Source organism: Fukomys damarensis, unplaced genomic scaffold (assembly GCF_012274545.1).
Source record: "Fukomys damarensis isolate Sample0158 unplaced genomic scaffold, DMR_v1.0_HiC HiC_scaffold_22, whole genome shotgun sequence".
Taxonomy (NCBI): Eukaryota; Metazoa; Chordata; class Mammalia; order Rodentia; family Bathyergidae; genus Fukomys; species Fukomys damarensis.
Window position 1 is genome coordinate 26,674,079 of NW_022900934.1, and position 10,945 is coordinate 26,685,023.

At 49.5% G+C, this 10,945-nt stretch overlaps 1 protein-coding gene across 8 annotated transcripts in view; it reads right to left on the bottom strand.

The window, feature by feature from the left end:
- Hm13 (histocompatibility minor 13) overlaps positions 1-10,945 on the bottom strand; it is a 43,454-nt gene that overhangs the window by 4,117 nt on the left and 28,392 nt on the right. For all 8 annotated transcript variants that reach the window (XR_781073.1, XR_781072.1, XR_781071.1 and 5 more), the window contains 3 exons: positions 9,421-9,504; positions 6,881-6,917; positions 4,505-4,607 (listed from right to left, as the gene is read on the bottom strand). Coding sequence is in view for 4 of the 8 variants with exons in the window: in XM_010628487.3 (XP_010626789.1) it covers positions 4,505-4,607; positions 6,881-6,917; positions 9,421-9,504 (224 nt within the window). In the remaining 4 variants the exon portion in view is untranslated. The remainder of the gene's footprint in view (positions 1-4,504; positions 4,608-6,880; positions 6,918-9,420; positions 9,505-10,945) is intronic.

The following is a 10,945-nucleotide window of genomic DNA, read 5'->3' on the forward strand; positions in this document are numbered from 1 at the left end:
TTTTTTTTTTTTTTTTTTTTTTTTTGTACCAGGGACTGAACTCAGGTCCTTGCACTTGTAAGGCAGGCCACCGAACCACTGAGCTAAATCCCCGGCCCTTGCCAGAGGTTATACACAGTGTCTTACATGGACGAGCTAGGATTTGATCCTGGGTAGCTGTGCTTTGCCAACTGGCGCTGGGTCTTTGCTGTGCTCTAGGCCAGTGATGATGAACCTTTTATAGTTTTCAGTGATAACAAACAGCCCACTGTGGCATGTGTGGTACAAGTTTGCTACCACTGTCTAGGCTTTAGGCCAAGAGTAAAAAAAAATAATCATAATGAAGCTGGGTATGGTGGTGTGGCCCTGTAATCCCAGCACTTGGGAGGTTGAGGCAGGAGGATGGCAAGTTTGAGGACAGCCTGGGAACTTAGTGACACGGTGAGTCCCTTCTTAAAAAAAGGGCACCAGGGCCGGGGATTTAGCTCAGTGGTTCCGCTGCCTGCCTCGAAATCACAAGGTCTCGAGTTCGATCCCTGGTACCAAAACCAAAACAAAAGAGGATGCCAGGGATTTAGCTTAGTGGCACAGTGCCTGCTTCACAAGGGTAAGGTTCTGAGTTCAATCCTCAATACCAGAATTGGGGGGGAGTAAGGGCTAGGGATATAGTTCACTGCAAAGGCCCCGGGTTCCATCCCTAGTACTGGAAAAAATAGAACAAAATGACAGACACATACCAAAACCTGTGAGAAGGAACCAAAAAAGTACTTGAAGGAAAATGCATAGCCCTAAGTGAATTCATGAGGAAAGACTTGAGATACATAACCTAAGACTTCGAATTAAGAAGCTAGAGAAAAGTGCTGTGCTGGATGTTGCTTAGTTTCAAAGGTCCCCTCAGGCTCACCTAACAGCTGAGAGAACAGAGGATCTGAGGGAGAAAAACCTGCCCCAAGTTGCACAGTTGGTTAGGACCTGAACCCAGCTTTGCCTTTACACAAAGCCAGGCTGGGCAGAGGGCAGGGGCTCCAGGGAAGGGACAGGAATTTGGTGCTCCCCTCACCTCAAACACGGGGCTCAGGGGAGGGCGCCTTTGGGAGACAGCAAATTTGCTGGAAGAGGGATGCACAGTGTATTATTTTCTTTCTTCTCAGGGCACCACAGTCCCTTGCCAAAGAAAATCAGTACCAAGGAGGCAGTGGAATATACGATCCAGGGTCTCAGGACTCCAGATTTCTACTAGGACTTGGCTTTACTTTCTGACCATGGCTGAACTACTCTCCTCTTACAAGGACTCTATCCCTGGATCATCTTTTCACCCCCCCTCCCCCTTTTTAAAAATTGTGATAAAGGGCCAAGAATTTAGCTCAGTGGTTTCACCGCCTGCCTCACAAGTGCAAGGTCCTGAGTTCGATCCCTGGAACCAAAAAACAAAAACAAAAACAAAAAAACACTGATAAAAGTTTATTTGAAAAAGTAAAAGTGAGGAGTGAGTGAAAAACTAGCTCTGCAGAGTGACGTTGGGCTTAGTGAAAGGAAAAAGGAGAAAAAATCAGGCAAAATTGTACCCTGGGGGAAGCAGGGCCTGCTATTGTGAGGAAAGCTGACAGCCTTTTTTGGTTTCTGGAGAGTCTCATTATGTAGTTCAGGCTGGCCTGGAACTTACTATGTAGCCCAGGCTAGCCTCGAATTTGCAGTGATCCTCCTGCCTCAGCCTGAGTGCTGGGATTACAGGTGTGCGCCACCATACTTGGCTCCTTGGTTATTTCTAAGGGCCATTCTAGGGGCCTAGCTTGGAGCAATTTCTGAGACAGGGCACAGTGGTGATGGTGACTGGAGCAGTGTTGACACTAGGACCCTCAGGTGCTGCATTGCTTTCCTGAGGACTTTGGGTGAGGCCCACTGGATGATTAGGGCTGCTGGGGCCAGCAGTTGGGAGTCCAGAGTCCAGGGCTCCAGTGGGCCTCATTCTGATTTGCTGCATAACTTGCTAAAGTCTCCTTTGCTCCCAGGGCTACACTGCCCACAAGAGTGCCAGTCCTCTTCCCCTGCTCTCACTATGCTAAGCCTAGAATGGGATCCTCCAATCTAAGCCAGGGAAGGCAAGCCTGCCACCTGGTGGCTACCTGAAGAATGGCTCTGGCTGCAGAGACCTTGCACAGGAACTAACAGCATGTAGTTCCTCAACTTAGGAACCTGTCTCTGACTGTTGGCAAATTCACATGATGTTCAACCAGCACAGCCCTCAGGGTGCTCTGAGCAGAACTGAGAAGTGGTTCTGCCACGGTCCTTGGATTTCTACATATGGAACAGGCGACCTTGGATGTTCTGTAAAGGTCTAGTATAGGGCCAAGCATAGAGAGATCAACAGGTCTTGTGATTAAAGGAAGCTCCTTCCCTGGGCGTAGTGGTGCACACCGTAACCCTACCACTCTAGGATGCTGTGGCAGGAGGACTGCAAAGCTGGAGCCCAGTCTGGGCAACTTAGTGAGACCCTGTTTTAAAACAAGAAAAAAAGCTGGGCGTGGTGGCGCATGTCAGTAATCCCAGCACTCAGGAGGCTGAGGCAGGAGGATCACTGTGAGTTCGAGACCAGCCTGGGCTACATAGTGAGTTCCAGGTCAGTCTCAACTATGTAGTGAGATTCTGTCTCAAAAAACCAAAATAAATAAATTAAAAAAAAAAAAAAGGGGGAAAAAAAGGGACGAGGAGGGTGGGTGGGTATTAGCTCAGTGGTTCTGCCACCTGCTTTACAAGCACAAGGTCTTGAGTTTGAGCCCTGGTACAAAAAAAAAAAAAAAAAAAAAAAAAAAAAAAAGGACGGGGGATGTAGTTCAGTGTGCAGGTCCTGGGATCAACCTGAAGTACTGCAACAAATAAAAAATTAAAACAAGGACCGGGGATTTAGCTCAGTGGTGACGATGCCTGCCTTGCAAGCCCAAGGTCCTGAGTTCGATCCCTGGCACCAAAAAACAAACAAACAAACAAAAAACACAAAACAAGAGCAAGCACAAAGGCAGCTCCTCTGTGGCTAGGCCCTGGAGGATGGCAAGAGAGGGAGATGAAACACCAACATTGTAGCAGCCCCTACTCTTTCCTCTCCACCAGATGCCTGCAGTCACAGATGGCACTGAGCCCCATGTACAATACAAGGGCTGCAATGTGACTAGTGGCCCAGCAGTACACACAGGGTAGATGTGCTGGTCAGTGTTTACATGGGTGATGAGATTTCTTTAAAATATTAGGATAGCATGCAACTTAAACTGCTTAGCTCTAGAATTTTACATTTAATATTTTTGGGTTGGGGCTGGGCATGGTGGCCTATGTCTGTAATCCCCGCACATAGGAGGCTGAGGTAGGAGGACTGCTGTGAGTTTGAGGCCAGCCTGGGCTCCACAGTGAGTTCAAGGCCGGCCCGAATTAGAAAAGGAGATCCTGTTTCAAAAAACAAACAACAAAAAGCCCAGGCTAGACGTGAACTTAAGGTCTTCCTAAGCATGCACTTGGACCACGTCCATTTTAACATATTCCTGTCTCCCCCATCCATACTAAGCCACAGCCAGTCCTTTTTTATTTACCTCAGTACCAGGGATTGAACTCAGGATCTTGCACTCGCGTGGTAGGCGTAGCACCACTGAGCTAAATCCCCGGCCCCATTCAGTCCTTTCTGAGACAAGTTCTTGCTAAGCTTTCCCAGCTGGGCTTGAACATACAACCTTTCTGTCTGCCGAGTAGTCGGGATTACAGTTTGAGCCACCATGCTGGTCCTTTGGGATTTTATTAATGAATGAGGAATCCAAGTGTAATTTGGACAACCTTCCCAGAATCTCCCAGGGTAAATGGGGCTCCCACTCTCCACACTGCCTCTACTATGGCTGAATCTGGTCTCCACCAGAGCCAAGCTTGATCATACTGTTGCTGGGCTCTGGGTTCTTCACCTGTCACAGGGACCCTCGTGAGCAAAGCCTGGAATGAGGTGTGCATAACAAGCAGGTGTCCTCCTGTTGGCAGAGGAGATGATCCTGTCTGCTGCGCTTCCCTTTCCCGGCCACACTGATGGCTCCCAGCCCTCATGGCAGCTTGGGACCCAGCACCTTATTGGTGAGACAGCCTTGGCCTACTTGGTGACAAACTACCACTTGCCTGTGTATGGGCGCTGGCCTATACCCAATACTTGGCCCGTCCTGCTCTGTCTGCCCCCACAACTGAACCTGGAAGCCAAGCCTCTCATTCAGGTTACTCTCCTGCAACCAGGTAGCCAGGTGACATTTGATCTACCTGGCCCTTCAGATGTGAGCAAGAGTGACTGCAATGCTTTTTTCTTTCTTCTTGGCAAAGATGTGGCTTTGTCACCTGGAGCACGGGCAGCCACTGTGTAACTGTAAGTGAAAGTGCAGGAGAATCGGGCAGGGTTGCTGTGATGCTATGGGGAGCAGCTGCCTCTGGACTGCTTGTGCATATGACAGATAAACCCTAAGCTGCTTCTTGTGGTGAAGCCTTCTTGACACACCATGTACGTTCTGCTCACCTGGGCATGTTTGAAGATGTGCATGATGAAGATGGTAAGGCCCAGGCCAAAGATGTAGGCTGCGAAGCTGGTGTAGAAGTAGGTATGAGTGTTCTTCTTCAGGCTGCAGGGATGGTGTAGGGAGAACAAGGAGTCAGATGTAGGGCCTGGAGCAGCAATACCCTTCTAAGGAGGGAACTGGGAAGAGCCTTCAGGGAGGGGTGGGAGTGAGGGAGTCTGAGGTAGGAGTGCACTCTGCTACTGCCCCAGCTGGGGCTCTTTGGACCCGCCACCTTTCTTGTCTCAACCTCAGTTTAGTCATCTGTAAAATGGGGAAACCATAAATCCATTTTGTTGGTAGCTGTGAATATCAAATGCTATAAATTAGAATAGGGGCTGTAACACTTTAGTCAGCATAAAAATTATCTGGAAAGCTCGTGGAAGGAAAAACACAGGTTTCTAGGTTCAGTCCCAAAGAGTGTGATACAGAATAAGTCTGAAGAAAGGCGCAAGAATCTGCATTTTGGAACATAATGGAAGTGTATCTGATAGAGGTTGAAAATACCTTGAGAAACAGGAAGACAGAAACTGCAAAGGCATGTTATTCCATTAAATGTAATGGCTGCAAGCCAGGCATGGTGGTGCACGCCTGTAATCCCAGCACTCAGGAGGGTGAGGCAGGAGGACCTCTGTGAGTTCGAGACCAGCCTGGGCTACATAGTGAGTTCCAGGTCAGTCTCACCTACATAGCGAGACCCCTGTCTCAAAAAAACAATAAATGTAATGGACTCTGTGAGTGAGACCAGCCTGGGCTACATAGTGAGTTCCAGGTCAGTCTCACCTACATAGCGAGACCCCTGTCTCAAAAAAACAATAAATGTAATGGCTGCAGGGCTGGGGATTTAGCCCAGTGGTGCTGCCACCTGCCTTGGAAGCAAGGTTCCAAGTTTGAACTCGGGTTCCAAAGAAAAAGCAGCAGCAACTGCAGCAGTTCAGTAGCCCATGTGTAAGTACTAAATGGATGCTGGATGCTGGCTGTATGTCTGTGGTTCCCTGGAGGTGACTCACCCAAAACCAGCTTCAGAACATGTGCATAACAGGTACACTGGCACTGCCATTACCTGACTTCCCTCTATGATGTCATCTACACAGTATCTATGGAGCGAGAACCACTAAGCACTACAGCCCGTTAACACCTGTGGAGTGAATGCGTACTTCTGACCCCTTCTCTCTGTGTGCTGGCCATTTCCAAGCCTTCAACTACGAGCACATTGAGAGTTGTCCCATCGTGAGGGCTTGGGTAAAACGGAGTCCCTTTGAAATGTGGCACAGATTCTGGAATCACTCCAAGATGCTTGTTTATCCTGTGAGCCCCCATCAGAAGTTCTGTCTTTGGGGGGCTGGCAGCTGAATCTGCCTGTAGCCAGTGAGCCTGGGAACTTTGGTGGGTTTCTGTCTTATGTGTGCACAGCCACGAGTAGAGCTGGCTGGTTCAGATGTGCCTCTGTTAGAGTGGCCTGGCCTTCCAAAGGCTGTCATGTGTTCATAAGGCCCCAAATGACACTACCTAAATAACCTAGATATCTGCCACGGGAAAGGGTGCTTCCCTTAGACTGTCTTTCTTTCTGCTGTGCTGGTGATGCAACTTGGGCCTTGAACATCCGAGGTGCATGCTCTACACCCAGTCCGCAGCTGGACTTCAGCAGTGCTAGTACTGCGATCCTCATTATCACTCTCAGTTACTTCAGTGTTTGCAATTATTGGGCAAGAAAAAGTTCACAAACCACTCAAAACAGAGTACAACCCCACAAAAAGCTCTGGTAGGGAGGACAGAGCATTAAACAAGGGTACATCCCTGGGAACCCCTGCAGGTACAGGTCCAGCTGTCCCAGTGCCCTCACTTAATGCCATCTTTTCTGAGTGGGGACCCAAGCCGACTTCCTCTCACTTGTGCTCCATTTTTATAATAGATTGAAAAAAGTATGAGCAAGGAAAGGAACACAGCTGACCTTGGTTGGTAAGTGAGGGTGATAAAGAGACTGCAGCTGGCTCCCTGGACAGGGCTCAGCTGTGCTCAGCCTGCTCTCTGTGGGTATCTGTAATCCTGAGGGGGGAGCTCCTGCTTGCCATGGGCGAGAAGCCTGAGGCTCAGAAGGGCCAGGCCACTTGTCAAGGGCACACAGAGAACTAAGTACCACCAGGACTTCTCGGAGTTCAGGAGTTCAATCTCTTGGCCTCTGATTTTTTTTTTTTTGGAACACTTAGTCCTTCTGGATGCAGACAAGATCAGATCAAGTGGCTCTGGCTGCTGTGAGGGCGGACGGAGTCTGGTCCCTGAGGAAGTTCTTCTGGAGAACCCAGGAGAAACCCTGCTAGAGCAGGGCCTCATTCATTTACCTGATGTCGAATCGCAGCAGCAAGGCAATGAAGATCCCTGTGGGAAGAGAGCTGGGTTAGCTGGGGCAGGGAAGGAGTAGCTGGTGAACTCTGGGAGCCTGGCCAGCCCCCACCCGGTGCTCCCTGTATAAGAACCATCTGGGCCCAAGGTGTGGCCGATGCTGCCAAGTGTCAGCAGAAGTCCTGGTTCACCCACACGGCAGGGAGAGCCTGGCATTTTCCTGACCAGGAACCTTATCACCCATATGCATCACACTGGGTCTTCTGCTCCCAAGTGTACGCAGTGCTTGTCAAACACGGGGCTGCCAGGTAGATGAAGAGAAAGCAAATTCACCATCAGAGCTAAGACAAAGGGGCAGGCTGCTGGGACATTAGCAAAAACCAATGAGGATTCTAATTATAAAAGGTACCTCCTGATCTTGGAAGATGCACTGGACTGGTGTATGACAAAGGAGTGCCTCTCTAAGGTGACACTTGCCAGGGAGAGAGAATAGCACAGGCAAAGGTTCTGAGGAGAGCTCAGGGGTGTTATAGTGACTGACGGGCCCATGAGGCTTCAGCCCAGAGCAGGAGATGTCGGGGTGGATCAGCTATGCAGGGTCCCAAGGGCCATGGGGAGGAGACCGGTCTATATTCTGAGTATGGGACACACTGGAGGATCTCTTAGGTAGAATAGCTTAAACAGACTTTGAAAAAGACCCCTGTGACAGCTGCCTGGTTGGAAGGGAGAGAGGAGTTAACTGTCTACCTATGGCACTCCTATTCACACTTCAAAACCAAGCATAGATGCTCCAGGACCCTAAGAGTCCCTAAGACCTAGAGCCAGTTCAGCTTCTACACATGGCACACAGGATGTCCTCCACATGTCTATCTCCCTCTCTGGTCTTTAGGCTCATACAGAACACACCAAATCTCATTAGCTGAGGAAAGGTTCTGCACGGTCAGAAGCACTGACCGGTAACACACACACACGCATGTACATACCTATATATTCTTATGTACACCGTACATGTATTTTCTCATACATCAAACCCAGGGCCTTGTGCAGCGAGACAAACACTACCCCTAAACTGCACTGCAGTCTTATACAATTGTTCTCCAGTTACCAGGGACCAGAGTCCTGCCAGGAGCGTCTAGCTCATCAGGTCCTCAGACCAACACTGCCTGGGGTTCTGTGAGGGACAGGCAGCTTATGTTCATTGCGACTGTCAAAGACTTGGAGATATCCAGGGATAGGAAGGGACAGATATGCAGGGATGTTCTGTGCATGGCTCAAGCCCAGAACTACACCTAGCAAGGACACTGGAAGTCCGTGTGGATGCCTCTGACAGAATGTGTACTTTAGGGGACTTGGTTTGTTTCTATCTGATGTCACTGCCATCTCCTGGGGAAGTCAGTCTCCCTACCTCACAGCACAGAAATTTTGGAACCAAATTTGGAACTATTTTGGAAATAATCTGCCCTATCAAATAAAACCATTCCTCTGAACCTCAGTTTCCTCACACAGCACACAGCAAGTGCCTGTTGACTAGCGCTGTTGCAAATGGTCTCTGTCATCATCATCCCTGTTGTAAGGGCAGTTCCTGCATTGCAACCTTATTTTGTTGTCACTAGTGGTGGGAATTAAACCCAAGGCCTGCTGCCTGCTAAGCATGCATTCCATCACTGAGGGACACCCTAGACCCCTACAGTATAAACTTCTTACAGCCAGGCAAACTTGGTCTGAGTCTTGGCCCTGCTGGTTTTGAGTGTGCAAATTTCTACCAGACCCTTCACTTTTGAGTGTGTTTCCTCACTTGAAAAAGGGAATGCTGCTGCTTCTCCCACACACATCCTGAGGGGGAGCATCCTGAACAAAAGTTCCGTATCATCTTGGAGAACTACAATTTCTACTGCTTCCTATATTGGAAAAGGGTTGATTTTAATTAGTTCTACATTGAATCCCTGGCTGATACTGAGGCTAGGATAACAAGCCTGCCCAGGAGTGCAGACACTTCAGCTGCCCTAGTCTCCTGACTGGGAGTGTGGGCTGCTGGCGCCCAAGGCCAGGCTCCTATGCAGAAAGCAGGTGCACACACGTCCTCTGCTGCTCAGATCACACACACAAGCACCGCATGGTGTAGGCTCCCCCTAAGGTTTCTCAGCACAGTGGAGGGGGGACTATGGCAGTTCTAGGGCATCTGTAATCCCTACAAACACCGGGAAGCTGTGTGTATGTGTGCGAATGTGTGAGACTGTCATGGAATGGGCTTTGCCCCAGTGTGTCAGTCTGTCACTGAACGTTTACCTGTCAGTCCTGAGTGCTGTCAGCTCCCTAGATCAGGAGGCCAGTGGGAGTGCTCCTGCTCGCTGCTATCTGTCACGGGCCCAGCACAAGGCCTGGCACACGACTAGGGCTGCACATGAGTGCGCTGAGGGAGAACCCTTCACCAAACCCTGGGCTGCTCTTTTTGTCTCCTTTCCCAATGGGCACGGCCAACTGTCTCACAGTATCCCCCTCTACTCCTTGTACCATAGTCCCCCATTCCCAGCACGATCACCTGGAATGACAATATCTCCGAGTCCCAGCATGGCGAAGTTGTCCGCTTCAAGGCCCTTTTCCAGCAGATCCTGGGGAAATACCACTGCATGGGAAGGAAGGGATGGAGGAGTCAGTAGAGCCTGGCTCCCTCAGACTCTCAGCCACACTCTGTGGGGCACCATGCACACATTTGTTTTTCTGGGGGGATGGGGCTGATGATCACAAGCTGTCTCCATTGGGAACCACAGCTGATTAGAGTGGGGAGGAGTTGGCGGTCATGTGGGCCTAAGGTTTACTGCCTGTTGTGACCTATAACACATACAGCATTTGATCTCACTGACTTTAGATGGTAGCTACAAAGCCCTATGGTTCAATGGGGATGGATCTTAAAGCCCATATACAAGAGAAAAGAGCCATGTAGTGCTGACATCCAAAGGTTTCTCACCTTCCTATACCCATGGTGTAGACAGATGGTGCCCTGTTCTGCAGCAGGGTGAGCCAGAGCTGTGGGCACCTTCTGTACATACTGAGGAGAAAAGGCCAAACACCAGCAAGCTCCTTGATTAAAACCTCTCATGTGAAATTCTTGTTTGTGTGTTTATTTTGAGACAGGGTCTCACACTGCAGTTCAGGGTGGCCTTGAACTAAGTAGCCCAGGCTGGCCTCGAATTCACTGCAATACTGCTGCCTCTGCCTCTCAAGTGCTGTGATACTGTGCTGTCCTCAAGTGGAATTCTGCTGTACAGTCTGTTGGGACAACTACAGATCAAGCAAAAATGCCTTCCAGCGTCCAGGGACAAAAAGAGGCGGCTGTAACTGGATTTTATCATTTGGCCTGTGAGTAAGAAAGGAGTTACGTGTGGACTTTAGGGTCTGAAGCCTGGCTCTGCTAGGTGACTCTGCACTGGTCACTTACCTGCCTTACTTTTCTCACCTGTGAAATCCATACACTAACAGAAGCAGCCCCACAGGGTTGAGGTGCAGATTAGGTGACTTGCACGCATGGCTAACAGCTGCCCTAGGCTTTCAGTCCAAAACCAGTCCTGACAGGATGGGGCAGCCTTCCCCAGATGTTGCCAGTGAGGTATGTGGCTGTGCCAACCAGGACTATCTTGATCCCTAGTGCTTGCCTTCCTCTGCAACCTGAGGTGGTTACATGGCTAAGCTCTGGCAGCAGCCCGTACTCAGAGCTTCGGGGAAGGTTTCCTGATATGGTATGGATGTTCTTGACTGCCTGCTTCTTCTCCCCTCAAATGCACGGTGCACATTAACTTACAGATTTCTGCTCTGTCCTTCTCAATCCTGGTACCACTCAACTGAAAGCAGCAGAGACCACTGTCTGCACTGCACAGCTGTGGAAACCAAGCCTCAGAGAGGTTACAAGGCCACACAGTCAGCAAGCATCAGTGCTCTGGATTCAAGCTCCTGCAGCTGGATTTTAGCATATGCACTGTTTTTTAATTTAAAAAAAAAAAAAATTTGTTTTTTTAAAGACTGGGTCTTACTGTCTTGCCCAGGCTGGCTTTTTTTTTTTTTTTTTTTTT